Consider the following 24929-nt stretch of genomic DNA (forward strand, 5'->3'; position numbering starts at 1 on the left):
TACACTACACCCACTGTATTAGTCTTATCCACATGCTTGTTGACTCCCTCAAATAATTCTAATAGATTGGTGAGGCATGATTTCCCTTTACAAAAGCCATGTTGCCTCTTCCCCACATATTGTGTTCATCTATGTGTCCAATAATTCTGTTCTTTACTATAGTTTCAACTAATTTGTCTGGTACAGAATCTGACAGACTGCAGAGGCAATTATCAAATATTTGCTCTCCATGTAGATACTTATAGACTGAGATCAAGTCACCCCTTAGCTTTCTCTTTGTTGAGCTAAATCCATTAATACCTGTGCCATCAGACACAACTGCTGCTGCCACTAATAGGCTCTCTGGCCTGTAATTGCCATGATTGCCTCTGAAGCCTTTTTTAAAAATAGGTGTTACGTTAGCCATCCTCCAGTCATCTGGAACAGAGGCTGATTTCAATGATAGGTTACATACCAGTTAGTAGTTTTTTAATTTCATTTCTTAATTCCTTCAGAACTTTTTGGTGAATACCATCTGGTCCTGGTGACTTATTACTGTTTAATTTATCAATTTGTTCTAAAACCTCCTCTACTGCTGACTTTTGTTTGGCAGATATTGTGTTTTACTTAGTTTATAACTAAGTTTATAACTAGTTTATAACTCTGCACCAGCAAAAGGGCTTCTGGGGATTTAAAAAAGAAAATGTTACAGTACTTCAAGTGCTCAACTTGCTGCTTTTGGACTAAGCCAAACTAGCACTGCTGCTCCAAGGAAGTGGGGACCATTTCGATTCCCAATAGCTCATTTTCCTTGAAGGTAATGACATTGTTAGCTAACTGGTAACTCCAGCCTTTCATTGGGAGATAGCCTGGATGTGCTGTGATTTATAGGACATTAAAGTCAAATCATTCCAGTGACCTTTGGACATTACCCTCCCCTTCAACCTTGATCCCATGGTACCATACCCACTGTAGCTCTTCTTGGCCATAGAAAGACAAACTGTGTATGGGATAAGCAACAGCATGGAAAGAGTTGAGGATGTTACTAGGGAGTCTGCATGAGGCCAAGGCTTGAGAGAACTTTCCATTTTGACAAATATTTGTAGTCAGTCTAAATAACACCAAATCCCCAGAGAGGCTGCAACATCAATTAGCAAGAGCAGAGCTGATCAGCTGCAGGCTGCTCTGTGAATGAATTTCGCCTGCCAACCAGCCAGCCACTGAGGAGCCCAGCAGATGCTTCTGCCTCTTTTAGTTCTACAGGCTCGATGTGGCCTAGTCTCCCTTTCCTAGAGGTGAATGCCAAGGTGGGCTTGCCAATATTACAGGACAGCTAAAATCCACCAAGTCATAGCAACAGCCATATCATTCTCAGCATGTCCCCTATGAATACTTCACTTGTATGACAGGCAGTCTGGAAGCTGCTGACCCACAGGACAGTCCACACCATGCTAGTTGCCAGCTGTGCTTTCCATAAGACATCTATGCCACTTTGCAGAGTGGAGCTGGTACTGTATGTCAGGGCACCCACATTTTACTCAAATGAGGACCTATTGGTAACTTTCCAGGAGCCAGAGCTGCATGCATACCTTGCATAAAATGTCTGGCATCCCCTCATTCTAAGAGAAGGGGAGCTCTGAGAACACAGATGCCAGCATGCCATGCTCTACTCTGATCTAAGTGGTTTCAACTTGGATCAGGATGGAACATTTCAAGCTAGGAAGATCATGGGATGTACATTGCACTAAAGCAGAGGACAGCTGTGGGCCACCTTACCACCCCATCAGTACCTCTTTCACCGCCTCTGTGAGGCCCACTTCTCCCGGAGCCAAGCCCTCCAGTCCAGCTCTTTGCTTGATGGCCTCTGAGATCAGCTTGCTGTGTCTCAGTATTATCTCGATGGCTGTGCTTTCACTGGTGGCCACTGAAGGAAGAGAAGACATTAAGAATGGAGGGGGTTCCTGCAGGCTCTTATCTCTATTCATCCCATTTCAGACAGGGGTCCCTCCCTCAGTGGGAATGCTTCCCTTTGGGAGCAGGGGGAGGGTGAAAGACTAAGGTGCAGACTTTGGTGGTATTAGTTATGGCTGTGAAAACACCATCCAAGAACAAATCCAACTAGAGACAGAACAGGAGTGACAGTTTTCAGTGCTTGTCCACTTTGGAGGGTGGGGTGAGAAGAACAGGTTTCCTGATTCTTTTGAAGGAATTTCTTTAAAGAACACTGTCAATTTCAACAGTCATCACACTTCTCTCTGAGTGCATCCTGCCTGCTTTTGTAACCAGCAGTGCTGCAGTGGAAGAGATTAGAGGATAAATATATTTTCTCTAGTTTTTCCAGTGTGTTTACATGGTACATTTAACAGCAGTTTGTGTACAGTCAGCTTCACTCTTTTCCAGCATTGTGAATCAGCCAGCTGAGCTCCACTCTTGTTTGTGTGAGATTATTATTCAGTAATTGGGGAAAGAAAATCATTTTAAAGTAGGAAAATGTGATTATAGTTGGCAGGGAAACTCAGGGGCAGAAGTAAGTTCTGGAGAGACAGGCTGTGGACTTGTGCCAGCTATGGCCTTGGATTTACCATTATCTTACGTTTTCAAACTGATAGGGTTTCAGTTTGATGGTACCTCTGGAGTTCTTTCAACTCATTTTTTTCCTGAACGTACTAGCCAGGTGCAGGGAGGTGAGACACTTGCATTGCTAATTACCTGGCAAGACACCAGGGAGGGGGAACTGAGTCAGGGAAAGACAAACACCCTCCCCAGGCCTCAAAAGCTTTGCTAATTTCTAGAGACAAATGATGCATTGTTTGAAGGAGTTCAGTAAATATATGTTCTCCAATCCTGCTGTGCCCCCTTATCTCTCATTTCAATGAACAATACGCTGCACAATTCTAGCAATGCATAACACCACATAGAAAGCTGTTGTTCTGGTGTTTCCGGCCCCAACTATAAAGAGGGTGTGCTGGAAGTCACACAAGATGGCTTTTGCCATTTTTCCAGCCAAGTTAGAGGGTGTCCCAGGGGATTCAGACAAGCAGCCAAACCTCTAGATGCTTATCTGACCTCTAAAGTATTTAGTCACCACTTCACAGGATTGGGGTGAGAATTGATGTACATCTCTACATCTGAAGCGGGGGGGGGGGGGGGGGGGCGCACAGGAAGTGAGAAGATCTGCTGGGATCTGAAAGAACCTCTAAAGCATAGAAAAAAAGTAGACTCAGTGAGCTCTGTGAGGATTTGTTGTTGACTGGGGGAGGGAGGATCTGTAGATAATCCACTTCTGATGTCTGCGGGGAGAAGGATCTGGTGGGAACAATGAGAAAGGCACCTCAGGGAGGATCTGGTGGGATCTAGAAGGAAAGCATCTTTGTCCAGAGTACAATATCACTACCTGTTTGGAAGAAAAACTCTGCATCGGGTTCCTTCCGGATTTCCTCAATGAGCAGGTTCAGCGGAAGCTCTGCCTCTCGTGCTGCCAGTAGCAGCTGCCAAACGGCAGTCACCGACACAGTTTGTTCTTCCAGTGCTGCAGATACCAGTGAGCTGAAACCACTCGAGCCAGTCTCCCTCTTCACAATCTGTTCCATTACCTTCAAGAGACAGGCACCAAGACACTAAGAGGAACTTCTATGCATCTGCCACAGACTAGCCAACTACCCATCTGCCTGCTGGAGATCTGGACTCTCATTTTTCTATTGTCCTGCTGAGACCTATACCAGGAACATGTGTCACGTGACCAAAATGCTTGAGCCCTGCAGCAGCTAATCTGCAGCCAGACTGGGTGCTTACAGGAGCACCAATGTGTGATGAGACATGCCAATAACAAGAGAAACTGAAGCCATTCCCTCGGCTGTGGAGCGAGTAGTTGCTGTTTGGCAACTTTTAGCTTCATGAATCCATCTTTTGTTGTGTTTTGCTTCACCTGGTGGAAGCTAGAGAGACATTAACCCAACTTCTGCAGTGAAAAAAACCCACACCATGTTGCAATGATGAATGGAATAATCGGGTCCTCTCTAGCGTTCCACATACAAATCAGGGTTTAGGACACCATGCTCTAGGCAAATACAAAGACAGACAATTCTCTCACCTCTCTTTCTCCAGGAGCTAAATTTTGTGCAGCTGAGATCCCTCGCAGCAGCATCTGCGTGTCCATGAAGAGCTCTGCAAAGTTTTCTTGGTATCGTTTCAGTAGTTGGGTCCCATAATCCTCTGGGGTCCATCTGGCTGAATGCAAATGAAAACAACAGTTCAATATGTTGTGCCTTTCCGATGCTCAGAGCTAAGGGGATAAAGCAGTTAGGGGGCCACAGTGCCACACAAAGTTACTGCAGTAGCCTTTCACTTGGGAGACCTGGGTCCAAATCCAAGCACAAGGAAAAAATAGGTTTCAGTTCTAGTCACTAATGATCTGTAATCTGAAAATTGAGGGAAGCACAGATTCTCCTCACAAGAGCCTTGGGGGCAGGGGGGTTGCAGGACAGGTCTGAGGTGTCTTGGTAGTACTGTGATATGAATAACAGAGGGTAGATACTCCAGGTCAGGATTGAGGGTCACTAGCAGAGCCCCAGGGATCAGAAGGAATGGACGGTAGCAGGTGTGAGATGCACTGGCTGAGCTGTGTAACAGAAGTTTGCAGTGTCCACCTGCCCTCTAGTTAGGTCTAGCCAAGTGCTATTAGCCATTCAGTTGTCTGAGCTCTAAACTTATCCATATAAAAGGAGACATTATAAACTGTACAGTGTGTGTAGACAGATATTCCTAGTCTATTCAAAGCATCAGCCACAGTCCTCCTAGTTCAGAAGATCAAAAGCTCAGCTTCTGGCCAAGGCCAACAGACCTTGTAGTCTAGCATATGAAGACAATGCTGTGAGGTGATCCTTCACAGTGTCTCCTTTTGATTCCCTGGACTTTTAGTTGTCGTTACATTGAGGGGGCCTATGGTCTATTAGTCACAGCCGTTGAGTAACTCATCTCTTCAGTTAACCCTTCTTCAGGTGTGTACAAGTACACTACACCATTTCCCAAACACCCAAACAACCACATGGCCAAGATAATCTGGGTCTGGGTTATCTCTGATGAAAAAATTTAGGGGAAAGTAAAGCAAATTATGGATTGCAAATCAGCAGCCAAACATAAATAAATAAATAAATAAAATGCCTCTTCTGAAGACTTGAGAAATGATGAACCTAGAATGCGACATTCCACTGTAGGCACATCAATACCAGAACATAGGTGAAAACTTGAGTGAATCAGGAAAGAGCACCAATGTGATTCAGATGCTGAAGGAAGGAATGAGTTACAATTACAGAGCTATTGGGCTCTTGGGGAATAGATAGAGAGTCTCAAAGAATTGGAAATGTATGCACTCTAAAGAGAGAGCACAACTCTTTACTGTGGTGAAAGGGGCAATGGGAGTTAATGGATGAAATTAAGAAAAGGAAGATTCAGAGTGAGCATCAGGAAAAACTTCCTGCCAGTGAATTCAATGAGACAGTGGCCTGATCTTCCAAGGAAAGTGGTGAAAGCCTCATTGCTCAGTCTAGCTTTAAATGTAGCACCCTGGAGCTGTATGGAACAATCCTGCACTGAGCAGGGAGCTGGGCTAAGAGCTAGCAGGTTTTTTCTCATATTTAATGTTTAAGATTTCATTAAACAAACATTAATTCTTAGAATTTATTTCAAACCTTGTAACCATGTCAAGATCTGAAAATGCAAGCACGCTTAATACCAGTCACTTAAACTCCATCCATAGCAATAAGGTACATTTCACATCACAGTAATACTGTACCAAATCCAGAGCGGTTCAATTTGACACACAGTGCAGTGTGGTGTCAGTGGACTCTCCCTCACTCTTTATTTCCATGGTAAAGAACATTGTGCTTCTATTTATTCCAATTTCAATTTCAGGATATGCAACTCATGTAATGAGGGAATACTCCTCCCTGGAATGGGTATTACCACGAGATAATTAACCACATTCGGAGTCTGATGTTTCAAGGGAAGCAATGGTGCTCAACAAATGATGAGGCAAACTGTCTGCCTGGAATGTTTGTCACAGGAATTTATTGGTATTATGAGCACAAATTTGCTTTCTATTAAACATTCATTTACATTTCACTGCATTTCAATTTAGTTTTAATTTTTAAGTGGATTCAGCACTGATGAAAGATGCTGGCCTATTCCAAGTCCAGGAGGGAGGACCGAGGTCCACGTAGGACAGAAGGTCCAACCCCACTCAAATGAGGGATGGTTCCCAGAGTTCAAAAAACAACATTCCATGGGACAAGTAACAGAAAACCCAGGGACACGTGTCAGAGTCAAAGATTCAAAACAAAGGTACTGGATAGAGACAGTGAGCAGAATAGTCCGGATAACGCCCACTGCTCTGCAAGGGAATCTGGATATTGTGAAAGGGAACTCTGCCCAGAGATGTAAACAAATGAGAGAATGGAAGCTGGCCCCATGGTTGCAAAGAACCCCTCATCCAACCTCCGCTTCCTGGATTCATGTGTGGCCACGGTGACCAGCATCAGGGGGCAGCTGAGGAGGTAAGTTCCCTCTAAGCCAGTAGTCCCCAACCTTTTCGGCGGCATTTCGGCGGCGACGCCTCTCAATGACGTCGCTTGTCGATGGCAAGTGGTGTCATCGAGAGGCGTTGCCCCCGAATTTCGGCGGGGACGCCTCTCGCTGATGCCGCTTGTCGACGGCAAGTGGTGTCATTGAGAAGCGTCGCTGCCAAAATTCGAGAGTGACACCTCTCGATGACATCACTTGTCGGCGACAAGCGTCATCATTGCAAGGCGTCCCCGCCAAAATGCCGCTGCAGCATTTTGGCGGGTGCTCTCCTGGGGGCCAGGACGCGGGCGCATTAAGATGCCCCTGCGGGCACCATGGTGCCCAAGGGCACCGCGTTGGGGACCCCTGCTCTAAGCTGTGCGGCCATGCAGCAGGCTATCAAGGGCCGTGCAGGCAGGGAGAGGCACCCCTCCCCTGACCCGGCCCAGCCCAGCCCTTCCAGAGCTGCCACGGCTGGGGAGAAGCATCCTTCCACCGGCCGAGCTACTGTGGCGAGAGAGGACTGGGGGAAGTCCTCTCTCCCTGCCGCAGCCTGCACCCCAAACCAATCATCCCCCCCCCCCAAGCCTTCAACCCCAGCCACAGTCCTTACCCCCCTGTACCTCAACCCTCTGCCCCATCCTGAGCTCACACCCACACTTTGAATCCCTCGGCCCCACCCTCACCACACATCACCTCCATATTAGTGCACATAACAGAATTCATTCCGTACATGGATGTAAGAAATGAGAGGGAACACTACCGAGGAGGTGGTGCTGCAACTCTGTGCAGCCATGGACAGGGAGTGTCTAAATAGAAAACGTGCAAGGAGAAGAGCAGCCAGAACCTCAGCAGGAGGTTCTAGAGGAGCCAGAATAGGGGCTGCAATGGGGCACACTGGAGGTAGGCATCTGCCAGGGTTTCCTATGTGGGATCGACCGCCTTGGAGCTAATTCCCTGAGAGACCAGCAGGAGGCGCCGCAGGGATGAGCCCAGACACTTACAATCAAACAGTGGAGTTCAGCAATTTTGCCTATAAAAGGAACAGTGTATGCAACCATAGATACCAGTGCCGGTATGTTCATGTGATTAACTAAAAGCTTATTTGTAATTAGATACTGGACAGAAACACTCTTGTATTTAACAGATTTAACAATATGGTTGCAATAGTATTAGATTTAAATTTCACCAAGAAGCAGTTATGGGCTTGCAAATGGTAACACTTGCTCTGTACCGTAACATGGGCCCTGGGAGGGACAAACCATTGTCACTGGCAAAGTCCTCTTATCCCGTTGCTCTTTCGCTCATCTGGTGTTTTGTGAAAATAGTCTCAATTTTTCCTGTTATAAAAGTAAGTTTCCAGACGTGCACTGAAGTCCAGACAAACATCCAGACTTTCTGGCCATTATTTGAGCTGAGCCTACAACACTTTGAAGATTTCACAGACTCATGGATTCTAAGGGCAGAAGGGACCACTGTAATCATCCAGTCTGATCTCCTGTGTAACACAGGCCACAGAACTGCTCCACAATCGTTCCTAGAGCAGATCTTCTAGAATAACATCCAATCATGATTTAAAAATTGCCAGTGATGAGAATTTGCCTTGGTTAAAAATTGCCTGTTAAAAATGTACATCTTATTTCCAGTCTCATTTTGTCTAGCTTCAACTTCCAGGCACTGGATTGTGTTGTACCTGTCTCTGACAGATTGCAGGGGCCATTATCAAATATTTGCTCCCCATGTAGGTATTTATAGACTGTGATCAAGTCACCCCTAGACAAATGAGAGGATTGGGCCAAAAGAAACCTAATGAGGTTCAACAAGGACAAGTGCAGAGTCCTGCACTTAGGACGGAAGAATCCCATGTACCGCTACAGACTAGGGACCAAATGGCTAGGCAGCAGTTCTGCAGAAAAGGACCTGGGAGTTAAAGTGGACGAGAAGCTGGATATGAGTCGACAGTGTGCCCTTGTTGCCACAAAGGCTAACAGCATTTTGGGCTGTATAAGTAGGGGCTTTGCCAGCAGATTGAGGGACGGGATCATTCCCCTCTATTCAACATTGGTGAGGCCTCATCTGGAGTACTGTGTCCAGTTTTGGGCCCCACTCTACAAGAAAGATATGGAAAAATTGGAAAGAGTCCAGCGGAGGGCAACAAAAATGCTTAGGAGGCTGGAGCACATGACTTATGAGGAGAGGCTGAGGGAACTGGGATTGTTTAATCTGCAGAAGAGAAGAATAAGGGGGGGTTTGATAGCTGCTTTCAACTACTTGAAAGGGGATTCCACAGAGGATGGATCTAGACTGTTCTCAGTGGTACCAGTTGACAGAACAAGGAGTAATGGTCTCAAGTTGCAATGGGGGAGGTTTAGGTTGGATATTAGGAAAAACTTCTTCACTAGGAGGGTGGTGAAGCACTGGAATGGGTTATCTAGAGAGGTGGTGGAATCTCCTTCCTTAGAGGTTTTTAAGGTCAGGCTTGACAAAGCCCTGGATGGGATGATTTAGTTGGTGTTGGTCCTGCTTTGAGCAGGGGGTTGGACTAGATGACCTCCTGAGGTCCCTTCCAACCCTGATAGTCTATGATTCTAGGATTCTCTTTGTTGAGCTAAATCCATTAATACCTGTGCCATCAGACACAACTGCTGCTGCCACCAAATTGTCTAGCAGAAGGTGCAGATCAGGGAATGATGATTTTACAGCCCCAAGGAGTTTTACCAAGCTCTCAGCTTTCAGGGTCTTCTCTTCCACCACCTTCCTGAGCAGATTCTCCATTGCCTCCCTGTGGGAGCTGCCTTCACAGCAATCCAGAATCACCTGCAGGAACAAGCAAACAACCAGTTACGAGAAATTCCTAATGACTCTTATATCTGAATGACTCAAGATGGCCTAAAATGGTATAAGATTACACAATGCTCTATTAGTTTTGTATAATCTTTTTTATACTTTTTCTAGTATTGCATTTACTGTATCCAGTGCTTCAGCTGCATTTGACATCACACTCTGAAGTATTTATAAGGTGCCTGTAACTTTGGTATCTTAGCACACTATATGTGACTGACATTTGTCAACCAGAAGAACAGGTTGTGAGGAAACACGTCTGGAGGACAAAGACTGAACTGGGGAGGGTGATCTCTGGCTGAAGGAGACTTCCAGCCTGTATATGGAAGATCTATAACCTGCTTGTATTATCTATCAGGGTGAGATACTGCTTGATTCAAATTCTGTCTAGTTTATAGAACTCAGATTGCGATTTTACTTTTATTTCTTAGGTAACCAACTTTGATCTGTACGCTTCTTACTTATAATCACTTAATCTGTCTTTCTATAGTTAATAAACCTATTTTATATATTACCAGTGCTTTTTGGTTGAAGTGCTTGGGAAATCTGCTCAGGTTGTAAGGGCTTGTGGACATCCACTTTCCTTTGTAGAAGTGGCAGACGGAGAAATAAACTTACAGAGGTCAGGCTTCTGACCGGGGCAAGATGGTACAGCTCTGGGGTGTGAGGCTGGGAAGCGGGGGGAATTGGCTGGTGTCTCTCTATTGCTGATTCATGAGTGGCGGGTGGAAGCATTCATGTAATGCAGTTGCGTGGATGTCTGTGTAAGTGCAGTAGCTGGAGAGGTTTTCGGCTTGTCACAGCATCACAGTGTGAGAGGGAGCCCTGGTGGCGGCACAGAGGGCTCAGTGGCACCCAGTTCCAGGTGGCACCTTGGGGAACCCATCACATAAGTATATGTAGTTTATTGACCTCCCTCTATGCACAAGGTCAGATTACATTTTTCCACTGAACCTGGCACTTAGAGTTGGTAAAAAAAAAAAAATGGAAAATGTTTGACAAAGAATTTCAATGTTATTTTCATTCTGCAGGTTCCAAAAAGATTGTTCATTTATTCAAAATAAATTTCCTTTTTAAAATTTTTTTGGTTTCAGGTTTTTTTGGTTTGTTTTTTCAGGTATTTTTCTTTTTTTGCTCCTGGAATATGGGTGGAAGGGAGAGAAACCTTATTATTTTAATAAATACTTTACTTGTTAACAGTGATTTATTTATATGACCCAGCCATGGACCATCCCTTATGCATGGTATAACAAATACCTGGAACAAGATTAGAAACACTCTCTGAATACAAGATTGCACTTCCTGAATACAGGCTGTAGCCAAAGAGATGGTCTTTTCACAAGGAATAACAGATACCACATTCCAAACACGGGCAAGCATGGGCACTATGCAAGAAAACCCTTTACAAACAGCAGACTCTACATTCCTCAGCTGTCAGCAAATAGCTGTGAAACCCACCGGCAAAGTGTGCCTCATCTCCTCCTGCTACAAATTACTCTGTTAGCTCAAGTTGTAGATCTGTGCTGTGGCTGTTAAAACGTCCAGACCCTGCTGATGACCAAGCCTGGGGGTCGGTATGGTTTTACATGATGGAATTTTTGTTTTTTCTATCTATTTTTTAAATTAGGAAACTGCATAAAAAAGTTATGTTAAAAGAATATTATGATTCAAAAGTCAAGCTCTCACAAGTTAGGAAATGCCACAGTTAAGGTTGCACATGCAACCCTAATTCAGCCCCCTTGTCTGTATGCATTATGATAGCTTTTAATTAAATGATCACGTACTATTGTTTCCATGGGACCCCTGCCTCATTCAATGTGCAGGATGGAACTGCTCTTGGGGTGAATCAGGGTTGTGGAAAAAAAAAAGAGAAAGTTACTCTCCTTGTGCAGAAACGTAAGTTCTTATCATAGAATCATAGAATCTCAGGGTTGGAAGGGACCTCAGGAGGTCATCTAGTCCAACCCCCTGCTCAAAGCAGGACCAAACCCAACTAAATCATCCCAGCCAGGGCTTTGTCAAGCCTGACCTTAAAAACCTCTAAGGAAGGAGATTCCACTACCTCCCTAGGTAACCCATTCCAGTGCTTCACCACCCTACTAGTGAAAAAGTTTTTCCTAATATCCAACCTAAACCTCCCCCTCTGCAACTTGAGACCATTACTCCTTGTTCTGTCATCTTCTACCACTGAGAACAGTCTAGATCCATCCTCTTTGGAACCCCCTTTCAGGTAGTTGAAAGCAGCTATCAAATCCCCCCTCATTCTTCTCTTCTGCAGACTAAACAATCCCAGTTCCCTCAGCCTCTCCTCATAAGTCATGTGCTCCAGCCCCCTAATCATTTTTGTTGCCCTCCGCTGGACTCTCTCCAATTTATCCACATCCTTCTTGTAGTGTGGGGCCCAAAACTGGACACAGTACTCCAAATGAGGCCTCACCAGTGCTGAGTAGAGGGGGATGATCACATCCCTCGATCTGCTGGAAATGCCCCTACTTATACAACCCAAAATGCCATTAGCCTTCTTGGCAACAAGGGCACACTGTTGACTCATATTCAGCTTTTCGTCCACCGTAACCCCTAGGTCCTTTTCTGCAGAACTGCTACCCAGCCATTCGGTCCCTAGTCTGTAGCAGTGCATGGGATTCTTCCGTCCTAAGTGCAGGACTCTGCACTTGTCCTTGTTGAACCTCATCCTATTTCTTTTGGCCCAATCCTCTAATTTGTCTAGGTCCCTCTGTATCCTATCCCTACCCTCCAGCGTATCAACCACTCCTCCCAGTTTAGTGTCATCTGCAAACTTGCTAAGGGTGCAGTCCACACCATCCTCCAGATCGTTAATGAAGATATTGAACAAAACCGGCCCCAGCACCGACCCTTGGGGCACTCCACTTGATACCGGCTGCCATCTAGACATGGAACCATTGATCACTACCCGTTGAGCCCGACCATCTAGCCAGTTTTCTATCCACCTTACCGTCCATTCATCCAGCCCAGACTTCTTTAACTTGCTGGCAAGAATACTGTGGGAGACTGTATCAAAAGCTTTGCTAAAATCCAGAAATAGTACATCCACTGCTTTCCCCTCATCCACAGAGCCGGTTATCTCGTCATAGAAGGCAATTAGGTTAGTCAGGCATGACTTGCCCTTGGTGAATCCATGCTGACTGTTCCTGATCACTTTCCCCTCCTTTAAGTGGTTCAGGATTGATTCCTTGAGGACCTGCTCCATGATTTTTCCAGGGACTGAGGTGAGACTGACTGGCCTGTAGTTCCCTGGATCTTCCTTCTTCCCTTTTTTAAAGATGGGCACTACATTAGCTTTTTTCTTCAAGATGTGTGTCCCTGTGGGTGCTCCACTTTAGGTGTTCGTGCATCCCTGCTTCATAATCGGAGATTTATGGTAGCAGTGCTCAGTTAGGTCACACATGCTCAGTCCCCATCTCGTGCCACTTCACGAGATTCATTGGTGCTGTGCGACCAACCCCCTCTCTGTTCCTTCTCTACTGCAGAGCACTAGTGCGAAACTCCAAAGTAGAGGGGAGGTGGGAGGGTAGTGGTTGCACAATGCCAATTAACTGCCTGAAGCAGCACAAGATGGGGACCGCACATGTGCAACCCAACTGGGCACTGCTACCATAAATCTCCAATTATGAGCTCAAAGGTGCCCACAGGGACATCATTCAACGAAGAAGTATGCATTACATTTTACAGTTTTATAAATAAAACAAAACACACCACTACAAAGAACAAAACAGAAGTTTTGGAAAAGTACTTAAGACTTCAAAAAATGATTGTTTTTCAACAACAACCAAAAAAAAGGGAAAAATTTCAACTAGCTCCATTTGCTCTTAATGCATACAGATCTACACTCCTGATGCAGCATCAAGGACCAAGAGCTCAGATCCATGTAACCTCTTGGAGCATCTGTGCCTCAGGCCTTGTAATACCTGTGGTGGATGCTCACTGCTTTACTACATTCATATGTGACCCTTCCTTTTCATGTACCCACTCCCACTTAACCATGTCTCCTTCAATGGAGGAAGTTTACCAAACATTGGGCTAAATCTCTAAATTCAAGAGGGGTAAACTTGGGATGCTGATAACAGCACCTTCTCTGGCCTTCTAGAATGGCTGGCAGCAGAGTTCATGCTTAGAGATATTTTGCTGGGAGCAGTTAATGAAAGGAGCCCGTAACGAACAGTAATTTAGGAGACTATCATAGGGAAGAACAGAGATTCTCAGCTCAGGTGCTATGCCCTCAAGTCAAACCCACTCAGACAGAAAGCAGGCTTCATTCACACCAATGGCCCCAAGGGTACTCTTTATTCATTGCAATACCGTGTCATACGGGAACAAACAAGCCCAACTAACTGCAACAGAAATGTGGCTGCAGGCACCTTTACCAAAAATATCACAGGACACACGCAAGAGCATTCTGAGTTTTGGTGTGCATAGACAGATTGTAAACAGCCCTCCCCAGACAATGCAGAAAGTGCTAGACTGTATAAAACAGAAGGTCCTTCAGGCTAGTCCAGTCTGTGTGCACAGTGCAGTCACTTACAGGTGAGTGCTGATAATCCAACAGGAAACACTAAGCGTTCCACTTTGTAAATTTCAACTACGCTGAACATCAAAAATTGATAAGAGGATGTTCTGCATATATGGGGATGTTCTACACATATGAATAACTGTTTGCCCAGTTTAAGTAAGCCAAAACCTTTGGAGAGTTACCTGAAAAGTAACTTGACAACTTAGACAAACACATACAGAATGACATGCCCACTAATCAGGCTGGGGGGTATTCAACACTAGTGTTTTAATGTCCTGACCTGATCTTCCCAACCCTGTGGTAGGGCATTGCTCTACCGTGGACTTTCACAGAACTTATAAAGAACACTAGCTGCCTCCCCTCCCACAGTTCGGCCAGTGGGACATTGGGCGCATAGATCTGGGACTGGGAGTGCTCATCTCAGTGCTGAACCTTTGCAATTCAGCTCTCAGATTCACATGGTTCAATTAGAAAGTTAATGGGAGGACCTGAACTATTAACTATTTCTATTCCATGCTCTGCAGGGTAAATAAGGTAGTTACCAGGTCAGGGAAGCAACTGTGACCTGGCAAATCATGTGATAAGAAAGTTCTGTGCAGCCACACACACACACCTCACACATACAGAGCTTTCCTTATTTCAGATTTGTTACCCGCTTCTCCAAGCCAGTCAGGAGTCCCTCCTCTCCTGTTTCTAGGAACTCTATGATGGGGCTCAGCTGTGTTATGCTCTGAATCAGCTCTTCCCTGTATTCCAGTAATAGAGCAGACAGGGTCTTTCCCTCTTCTGTGCTCCCTGGGGAAGAAAGATTTGGAAATGCAAGAGAAAAAACAAGTCAGGTTTGAAAAAAGTGACAGCAAGGTATTTTCCACTGAAATGAGAGAGCGAGCCTCTGTGAAAGATCTAAGTGAATAGCAAAGCTTATCCTGAGCATAAGCAGCAGAGAAAAACACTTTACTATTCTCTTTAAACTCTATGAAAGGAAAATGTCTCATTTATCTAACAGAGCACAAAGCCGCAAAGCAAGCTGGAGGTTAACGACAGGTTTGCAAGGCCACTGCTTTATGTCAAACTCAAATAAGAAAGGAGCTTTAAATCCTGAGGCACAGTCAGAGAACTGGCCCATGCCGGCCACCTAGCCATTGATTTAGACCTACAGTAAGTGAAGGGCAAAGAAATGTCTGGGATTGCTCCACTGCAGGCAGTCAGAGTGGAAATGCAAAATCCGGCTCTGAAAAGCTTCGAGATCTCTGTTAGTGTTTGTGAATATATCACACACAAGAGAGAGCTAGGGCTTGAGTGAAATGAAATCCTGCATGTGCAACCTTAACTGTGGCATTTCCTAACTTGAATGGAGGAACTGGTGAAGAGCTGCTCCAGCTCTCTAAAGCTCTCATGCCCATGGGGTACGCCTGCCCTCCTACCTATTTGCTGCAGGGTCTCTCCACTGTCCTGCGCTCTCTCTAGTAGTGCTGTTTTTATCTTGGGATGCGTGTTTCGAAACAGCTCTAGCACAGACACAACAGTCTCAGCATCCAGACTCTGCTCATCCCTCACTTTGCTGAGCAGTCGCTTGAACGCTGACTGTTCTTCTGCATCTTCCAAGCATGCCACTAGCATCTGTAAGACAACAGGAAAATGCTAGCCGGGGTTAGTAACACAGCTAACTGCCCTGTGCAGACGTACACAAAAGGTCAGCCACCCACAGCCCCTAGCTCAGCAGAGAGCTTCAGCCCACCAACTGGTGAGGTGCCCAGAGGAGGGGCACGTTCATCTCTCCAACCACACCAGATTCCATATTCAGCTACAGGAACACGTCTTTTTAATTCACCCATAAGCCTTCAAGAAGGAGAATGACAAGCCTACTCAACCAGCTTTTATATTTATTGTCAGTGTGACAAATTGCAGCTGGCAAGTGGCCCTATTCCAGGTCTGAATACATCTCTTCAGGAGCCTGTACATGAGCCAGATTCCAGCAATGCTGAGGGACCAAATAAAACGCATTCAAAGCAGTTTTGGCAACCCAAGGCCAGAGTGGGGAATACTAGATTTCACTGCAAAACAAGGAGGTCACTTGTGTGCATGGAGAGAGGGAAGGTTTTTTTAAGCAAGACTATCTGGGAACCTTTGACCTCAAGTCAGAAAACCAGGCACACCACACCATAAAAGTTTTGCTGCCTGATCTTCAGCAATGCCAAGCACCTGCAGCTTCAGCTGGCAGTGGTAAGATCAGAATGGGGGGTTCTAAAGTCTATCACTATGTCCCACACCAGCACAATAGGGTGGATGTGCTTGTGCTGCTAGGAAATTATTTATTGGGGATATAACAGGGGGAAAAATAAGCTGGAGCTCTCATGGCCAGTCCTTAGAGCCCATTAATGTTGTAAATACCACCCCTTAAGACACAAGCTGTCTTACTCTCAAGGAGAGAAGGTGGCCCTTCAGAGCAGGCATCCTTTATTGAAGACTCCAGGGATGTCACAAAAGTACCTTTGAAGCAGAGCGCATAGCCCAGCTCCAGGGAGAATGGCCATTTTCTGCTATCATTGTCACTTTCATTTCCATGGTAAAAAGACTGAAGATAGCTGCTTTAGGCCCCATCGGGGATGGTGCACTTGCTTTTAGTAGCAGGTGTAAATGCTCATACATTAGGATTGCGTGACAGTGCAATGCGCTATTGCAAAGAGTATCCACAGAGGGAGAGCTGCATGAGCCCCAGCTCTTACCCTGCTAATGGCATTTTTACTGCCAAACAGAGGAACACAGACATCAAGGGTTCTGTTACAAAGGACCTGTGGGAAGAATGGTGATGCAAACATGTTTGGAGTATTCACTTAAAAATCTTTAATGTGAAGAGCATTTTGGAATAAAAAGTTGATAACCAGACCTAGTAAATTCTCTGGTTTTGCACATGTGGCCCCTTTCTTTAAGGGCCTGATGCTGTGAGATGCAGAACACATTCCACTTCCACTTATGTGAATGGGAGCTGAGAGTGCTCAGCACCTCCCAGGATCAGACTTTCACTGCTTATATGAGAAAGTAAGTAGCATTGTTGGTAATTTTTTATTAAAGGTAAACAGAATAGCTAACTCAAGCTCTTGATTGCAGGTCTTTCTCAATGGGCTGTTTTGGTGAACGCAGTGCACTCGTAGCTGTGTCAGCCCCAGGATATTAGACAGACAAAGTGGGTGAGGTAATATCTTTTATTGGACCAGTTTCTGTTGGTGAGAGAGACAAGCTTTTGAGTCACAAGTCCGGGAAAGGTACTCCAAGCATCACAGAAAAATGCAAGATGCAACAGATTGTTTAGCATAAGCAGTTAGCACATATGCTAAGGGACCAGTCAAGGTGTGGCTCGAAAGCTTCTCTCTCTCACCAACAGAAATCAATCCAATAAAAGATATTATCTCACCCACCTTGTCTCTATATTGGTGAATGTTTTTCCAACTTGCTGTGGAGAAGGAAAGGGGACTTGTTGGGATGAGTTTTCTGAAGATGAAAACCCCCACTGTTCTCAGTGTTTCTAGAGCAGCCTCTCTCAGGCACAGCCCTCCATGAGAACTAGAACCTTCCACCATTTAGGGGGTGGAGGGGGGACTCAATAGTGCATTTTAGAGTTATTGGCTATGACACTTTAAAAATGCCTTCAGGTCCTGGAAAAGCTGAAGAAATATCACATGTAGATGGAATCTAAGCTTTCATTTATTATAAATTAACGTTTTAAACCCTTTTCATTGTAAAGAGCCTTGAACACATCAAACCAATTTTTGTGACTAAAACGCTAAGTTCCTAAACACCACATCTGCATCAGAGAGTTGGTGCTTCTCCAGCATTGTTTAGAATGCTCATAAAACCCTTCTCCTGGGACCAATATGACGAACAACACTGCACACAACAGTTGGCCCAGTGAGTTTTAACAGAAACTCATGCAAGAGAAATGGCAGAACTTGTAAGGAATTCCTAGGGAACTTATAAGTGCTTCTGGAATTCCTATTTAATTCTAAATTTGGTCAGCTAATAACTAGTGCTACAGCAACATGCACCACCATTAATAACTTCCTTGGTTTTAAACCATGTCTTGTTATTAGTCAGGTCATGTGTCCTTCTCCTGCAAGACAAATCCTGACACATTTATGAGAGTTAGCAGAGGCAGTAAGCAGTACTCTCTAAAATCAGCTGCACTATCCAAAAATGGCTTGATTAGTTAATCTAATGAAAGTCAAAAGGGCATTTTCTGAAAAGTTATGATGAGATGTGATAAAAGCAACAACAAAAAAACCCCCCAAAACCACATGCCAGAGTTTAGAACAGGATACCTAGCACACCTTAGCTACAGAGCAACTCATGCAACTCCATTAGTGTGATTTGCTCCTGCACAGCACTTTCATAGAGAAAGTGATTGCCTGAGGGACAGCAGAATGGATCCTTGGAACTCAGGAAAACTACAAGATACAGGGGTCATGCTAGGTGCAGGACTTCCCCCATCCCACTCTATCACACCCACAATCCGAAGTACATTTGGTTAACAAAGTCATCCCTAAACAAGGTAGTTGCTATTTCCATAATTCAATCCTATTTACATTCTCTTGGAGACAGGCTGCACACACTGTTCTAGCTAAGCATTGCTGCAAAGTCTCCTGCAATACAAGGCTTACAATTTATAAAAGGAAGGTTTCCGCTGGGAAAATTTCAGAGACATAATGATCAATCCTCTGTGAAAGGAAGTTGTTTTTTTAGTGAGCAATTTTTGAAGTGCACACATTGAAGCAAAAGTAAAAGAGCCATCAGAACCTTCCCCTCTCAGTGCAGACAGAGTTATCATCAGTATGGATAGCACAGGGACTAGTTTTACATATCTGAACCATAGAAAAAACAAGCAGGCTATAACCAAACTACAAAGTTAATCAAATGTCATGATGCACACAGAAGTCACAGAAAAAAATCTGCACTCCGATTCCAATGCTGCCAATTCAGAGACCAGAGGTCTTTTGGATTCTCATGGATAACTGAAAAGAGGGTCCTTAAAAAACAGTGACGTCGTTTAGAGAACCCCTATCTCAACCTCAGCCCACAAAATGTCAATCAACGGACATACTCTAGAACAGAGGTCTCAAACACGTGGCCCGCGGGGTTATTTTCTAAAGCCTGCGAGCTCCTCATGGCCCCCACGCCTTCTCCCACTGTTTACCTAGAGCAGCTCTGGCCCGACCCACACCAGGGGCAGGGAGCCTGCTCTGCCCCCAGTGCACATCGGGCCGGAGCCCGCCCCCCAAACCTGTCCTGCAGCCGAGCCCCCTGCCGCACCCCGCACCCCTCCTGCACCTCAACCCTCTGCCCTGAAACCCCTGCTGCACGCCACACCCCTCCTGCACCCCGACCCCGCCGAGTCTCCTGCCACATCCTGTACACCAACCTCCTGCCCTGAGCCCCCTGCCACACCCTGCGCCCCGACCCACTGCCCTGACCCCCTGCCACACCCCTCACCCCTCCTGCACCCCACACCCCAACTCCCTGCCCTGAGCCCCGCCACACCCCACACCCCTCCTGCACCCCTTGGGGGCAGGGAGGGGGTGGAGTTGGGATGGGGATTTTGGGGAAGGGGTTGGAATGGGGGCAGGGGCGGGGCCTCATCGAAGGGGTAGAGTGGGGGAGGGGCCGAGGGTGGCGGGGGGGGAGGTGTCAGTAAATGCGGCCCACGGGCCAATGTACTAGTCCTCATGTGGCCCTTGTGGTCATTTGGAGTTTGAGACCCCTGCTCTAAAACCAGGGACAAAGGCCTTGTCGTAGACCAGAACTTCAGCAACGGAGAGCATTTCTCTAGAACTGCCTTTACTAAGGAAAGCAAAGTTTCAGCCAACTGCCCAATATTCAGGATGCTGAGGATAAAGGAGTTTACTCCCTCATAACTTTGTCCAAAAATTCCTTCTTTTGCAAAACGGCAGCAATAATTGGACAGGCTCATACATAATGGAAATGATCCACAAGCACAATGACATTTATTCTACATGGAAAAATCAACACTCCCCCCATTTCATCTGAACCTAGCAGTAAAGGGAACAAAATGAGCTGCGCAATACTTTGAATTGAGTTCCTCTCAGACAGCACAGGAAGATAAGATTTGAGACCAGCAAAGCTCTTCCATGCTTCCCCAAATTACTGCAATTTTAGTCTTATTCTCATTTCCAAGCGGGTTTCAGCCAGCCCAGAACCAAATTAGATAGGAATAGTTTATACGAGAGATACAGAGAGATTCTAACCAAAAACCCTCAGATCTCCCTAAATCAGGGGTGGGCAAACAACCTGTCAGGCCTTTTAATCCGGCCCTCGAGCTCCCGCCAGGGAGCGGGGTCAGGGGCTTGCCCCACTCTGGCACTTCAGCTGGGGAGCGGGAGCTTGCCGCGCACCTCCCAGAAGCAGCAGCATGTTCCCCCTCATGCTCCTACATGTACAGGCAGCCAGAGGGCTCTCTGCACGCTCCCCCTGTTGCAAGCACCGCCCCCCACAGCTCCCATTGGCTGGGAACCATTGGCATAGGAGCTGGAGGAGGGACATGTTGCTGCTTCCAGGAACTGCTTGAGATAAGCGCTGCCTGGAGCCTGCACCCCTGAGCCGCCCCTTCCCCCCACGCCCCAACCCCTGCCCCAGCCTGATCCCCCTCCCGCTCTCTGAAACCCTCAGACCCAGCCTGAATCACCCTCCTGCATCCCAAACCCCTCATCCCCAGTCCCACCCCATAGCCTGCATCCCCCTCCTGCCATAGCCATCCCTGATGCTTCAGAGGAAGGGGAGAAAAATAAAATAAGACTTTCGCAGGGAGGAAAAAGTTTCTTTCCTGACCCTTAGGAGGAACTGGCTGAAGGCCTGAAGCATGAGATTCAGGACATAAGACACTGGGCCAGAAAGGATCCCCTGAGCCATCAAGCCTCACTCCTCCATCATAGAAGGCAACCATGTCAAACAATCCCACTCATAAATTTATCAAACGCTATCTTAAAACTAGCTAGGTTTTTTGCCACCACTACTTGGCATAGAGAGTACATTTATAAAGTTTGTCCAAGCTGGGAGGGGTTGCAAGAGCTCTGGAGGATAGGATTAAAATTCAAAATGATCTGGACAAACTGGAGAAATGGTCTGCAGTAAATAGGATGAAATTCAATAAGGACAAATGCAAAGTACACCACCTAGGACAGAACAATCCGTTTCACATATACCAAATGGGAAATGACTGCGTAGGAAGGAGTACTGCGGAAAGGGATCTGGGGCCATAGTGGATCATAAGATAAATATGAGTCAACAGTGTAACACTGTTGCAAAAAAAGCAAACCTCCTTCTGGGATGTATTAGCAGGACTGTTGTAAGCAAGACACAAGAAGAAATTCTTTCACTCTACTCTGAGCTGATTAGGCCTCAGCTGGAGTACCGCATCCAGGTCTGGGTGCCACATTTCAGGAAAGATGTGGACAGACTAGAGAAAGTCCTCAGAAGAGGAACAAAAATGATTAAAGGTCTAGAAAATATGACCTGTGAGAGAAGACTGAAAAAAATGGGTTTGTTTAGTCTGAAGAGACCGTGAGTGCAGAGCATTGGACTAGATGACCTCTCAAGGTCCCTTCCAGTCCTACAATGCTATGATTCTATTGGGAGGCTGTTTCAGAGCCCCATGCCTTCTTATGATGTCCAGCCTAAATTTATTCCTGGATAGTTTATCCACAGTTGTTTTTGTGCGAACAATTTCCTTTAGCTTAAATAGCTCTCTACCTCACTGGTGTCTTCCCCCAAATGTATTTATAAACAACAATCAGATCCCCTCTTAGCCTTCTTTCTGGTAGGCAGAGCTGTCCCTTGAGTAGGGTGAATCGGGGCAACCGCCCTGGGCCCTGCACTTTGGGGGGCCCCACACGTCGATAAAATCAGGAATGTCCCAATATTTAGCCCTTTGTCCCACATCCCGACCAATGTACGATTGGGACGCCATTTGTCCTGATATTCAGGTGAGGAGGCGGGTGGGGAGGTGAGGCGGGAGGGCAAGCGGGGTGAGGAGACAAATGGGAAGGTGAGGGGCAGGTGGGAGGGGAGGTGAGGAGGCAGGCGGCTGGGCAGACGGCGAGGAGGAGAGAGGCAGTCAGGCAGATGGGGGAGGGGGAGTGTGTATCAGATGGATGGGAGACTAGTGGGGAGGCGGATTTGTCCCCAGCCCCACTCCCCACTCCAGACAGCCCTGCTGGTAGACTAAACAAGCTCTTTCAGACTTCTCTCTTAAGACAGGCTCTCCATTCCTCTGTCCTGTTCCAATTTGAATTCATTCCTTCTTGAACACAGGTGAGCAAAATCCTACAGAGTATTCCAGCTGAGGTCTTACTAATGCCTTGTACAAAGGCTTTAATACTTCCCTTATCCTGGGTCTGGCACCCTGCTCCAGGCATCACAACCTGGCACACGGTTTGGCCCACTTCCTCCCGCAGAAGATGGAGGGGTGGCTGGGCCAACCCCAAACAGTGCTGTGACCCTGTGCATCAGGACGCGATGCCTAAAGCAGGAAGTCAGGGTGGTAGGAGAGTGTGGGCTCACTCTGCAAAACATCCCTCCCAGGGTCTCCCATCCCGTGCATGGATAAAACACAAAATTTGCTAAAAAATAAAATAATTTCACAGGGCTCTACTCAGTCATCCTGTGATTAACCAATACATCCAGATCTCTCTCCTCCGCTGTCATTTTCAACTGATGAACCACCAGCTTACAGCAGTAATTCTTTTCATTACTCCCAAAGTGTATAATCTTGCACTTTTTAAAATTAAATTTCAACCCATTATTATTACTACAGCATCCTTCAGCTTTGGCTGGTCTGGCAATGAAAGGCCACGTCAAAATTAAGTCGACTTAACCTACATGGGCATACAGCCGCTGCAGTAATAACACTGCTTGTGTGTGTCTACACTTGGCTCCTTGTGCTGGCAGTGCGTGTCTGCACCAGAAGCGCTTGTCTCGATTGTACTGTCAGTGTGGGGCACTGTGGGATGGCTCCTGAAAGCCAGTAACAGTCGACATAAGCAATGCAGTGTCTACACTGACACTGCAGTGGCCTAACTACATCGAGCTTTACTTTACGCTGCTCATGGAGGTGGAGTTAAGTCAGCGTAGTCAGGCAGTTACATTGGCAGGAGTGAAATTTAAATGTAGACACTTCCACAGTTAGGTTGACATAAGCTGCACCAACCTATTTCTATAGTGTAGACCAGACCAAAAAGATTTCCTCTTTACTCAGGAAACATGTCCCTTTCTTCCTTTCTCTTGAACTTATCAGTCTCTGTGGTTTTAAGGACTTTAGGAACACTGCTGTCTCTGTTTTCCACTCCTTCTCCTCTAGAGATTCGAAGGGCTGGTTTCACCTAGTTTGCAGTTACCTCTTTGTTCTGCCAGGACCCATCTAGTCACTTTTCTATAGTTCTTAAGGACTGTCTGATTCTGAAGTAGAGACTCAGGCACTCCTCCCCGTCTCTTTAGCACAAGGAGTGTCTCTGGAAAGATGTTAGTTCCTTGGGTATGACTCTGGCAATAAAACATGAGTGCAAATGAGTCTCAGAGCCCAGGACTTGGCTCGCTGGACTCATGCTACAGTACTAAAAATAGCCCAAGGGTTTCAGAGCCCAAGCTTCAGCCTGAGCTACAGATTGTATACTAGGGCTCTATAGACTCAGGCTTTGAGACTTGCTGCTGCAAGATGGGGTGGTTGGTTTTTTTTTTGTTTTTTTTTTTGCAGTGTAGATGTACCCCTTGAAACCAAAGCCTGGGCTACACTTAAAAATTAGACGAACTTAGCTTCATCGTTTAGGACTGTGAAAAACTTTGCTCCCTCAGTGTCATAGTTAGGTTGACCTAATCCCAATGTAGACGTGGCTAGAATTCTTCCATCAATCTAGCCATCCCCTCTCAGCGATGGATTAACTATATTGATGGAAAAACCCCTTCTGTCAATATAGGGAGCATTTACATCACAGTACTGCAAGGGCACAGCCGGAGCTGTGCCATTGTAGCTTCTGTAGTGTAGACATGCCCATAGATAGCAATACAAGTGGGCAAACCGAGGCATGCAATATTCATAGAAATCCAGAAGCTCCCCAGGTTGTCCACCGCTGCCAGAAGGCATATACGAAAGATTCCAACAAGTGACTGGTAATATAACACAAAGGAAAGAAAACCCTTTCAGTCCTGCCACTGACACAATTACAGCCTTAATTATATGTACTGAGCTGGAATTCTCTGAGGTGAACTTGCACTTTAAGCATTACTTCAACACACAGCACTATGTTTCCCTGAAGATGACACCAGGACTACCTCCCTGGAAATAAAGTGTGGATTTGGAGTAGATGCCTACAGAGCCTGTTTATCCCATTAGGAAGCTCAGGAAATGATAGTCCTGGCTGAGTGGGGAGTTTTAGCCTAAGCCCTCAGTTACAATGGGTTGAGGTTCCTCCTCCTCCCCAATTACCTTTGGGACCGAAATTTCTCATGCTCGTTCACAGTGCAGAAATGATTTTCTGGAAGGTTTGAAGAAAATCCATTTCTCATTTATTTGGCATTTATATATAGCTGCTGAAAAATTGTCCAAATGAGGTTGTGCAGTCAGATAGCTAAAAAATAGTTTGGATTTCAAACTGATCCTGTGTGGGCAGAGTTCTGAGCCTGCAGGGAGCCCCAGTGAAGTCAAAGGGGCTCTGCATGGGCTCAGGGGTCCACGCGCACCAGCTCATAGTAGGATCAAAGGAATGCAAACTTCACTATGTTTGAAAAATAAAAGGAGCAGAGTTACAAAGTCAGAGAAAAATGAAGGCAGGACACAGCCCACAGGTATGGTGTAATGTCCTGGGACAGTTGGAGGAGAGGGCATGCTGGAGGTGGGCTAGGTGTGCTGGAGAACGTGGTGGATCCACCATGCCTGATCCTCCATTAGCATAAGCTCTATTACAGATCTTACACCAGTGTGAAGTTCGAGTAGGCCCCCTGC

At 46.0% G+C, this 24929-nt stretch overlaps 1 protein-coding gene across 5 annotated transcripts in view; it reads right to left on the bottom strand.

Moving 5' to 3' along the window:
* Window positions 1-24929, bottom strand: part of ZBTB40 (zinc finger and BTB domain containing 40) — a 67381-nt gene that overhangs the window by 23374 nt on the left and 19078 nt on the right. For 3 of the 5 annotated variants that reach the window (XM_044996520.1, XM_044996516.1, XM_044996517.1), the window contains 6 exons: window positions 15352-15568; window positions 14580-14722; window positions 9162-9354; window positions 4070-4206; window positions 3374-3572; window positions 1770-1903 (listed from right to left, as the gene is read on the bottom strand). In XM_044996520.1, coding sequence (XP_044852455.1) covers window positions 1770-1903; window positions 3374-3572; window positions 4070-4206; window positions 9162-9354; window positions 14580-14722; window positions 15352-15568 — 1023 coding nt within the window. The remainder of the gene's footprint in view (window positions 1-1769; window positions 1904-3373; window positions 3573-4069; window positions 4207-9161; window positions 9355-14579; window positions 14723-15351; window positions 15569-24929) is intronic. The other 2 variants (XM_044996518.1, XM_044996521.1) reach the window with 2 other exon arrangements.

This window comes from Mauremys mutica, chromosome 21, assembly GCF_020497125.1.
Source record: "Mauremys mutica isolate MM-2020 ecotype Southern chromosome 21, ASM2049712v1, whole genome shotgun sequence".
Classification (NCBI taxonomy): domain Eukaryota; kingdom Metazoa; phylum Chordata; order Testudines; family Geoemydidae; genus Mauremys; species Mauremys mutica.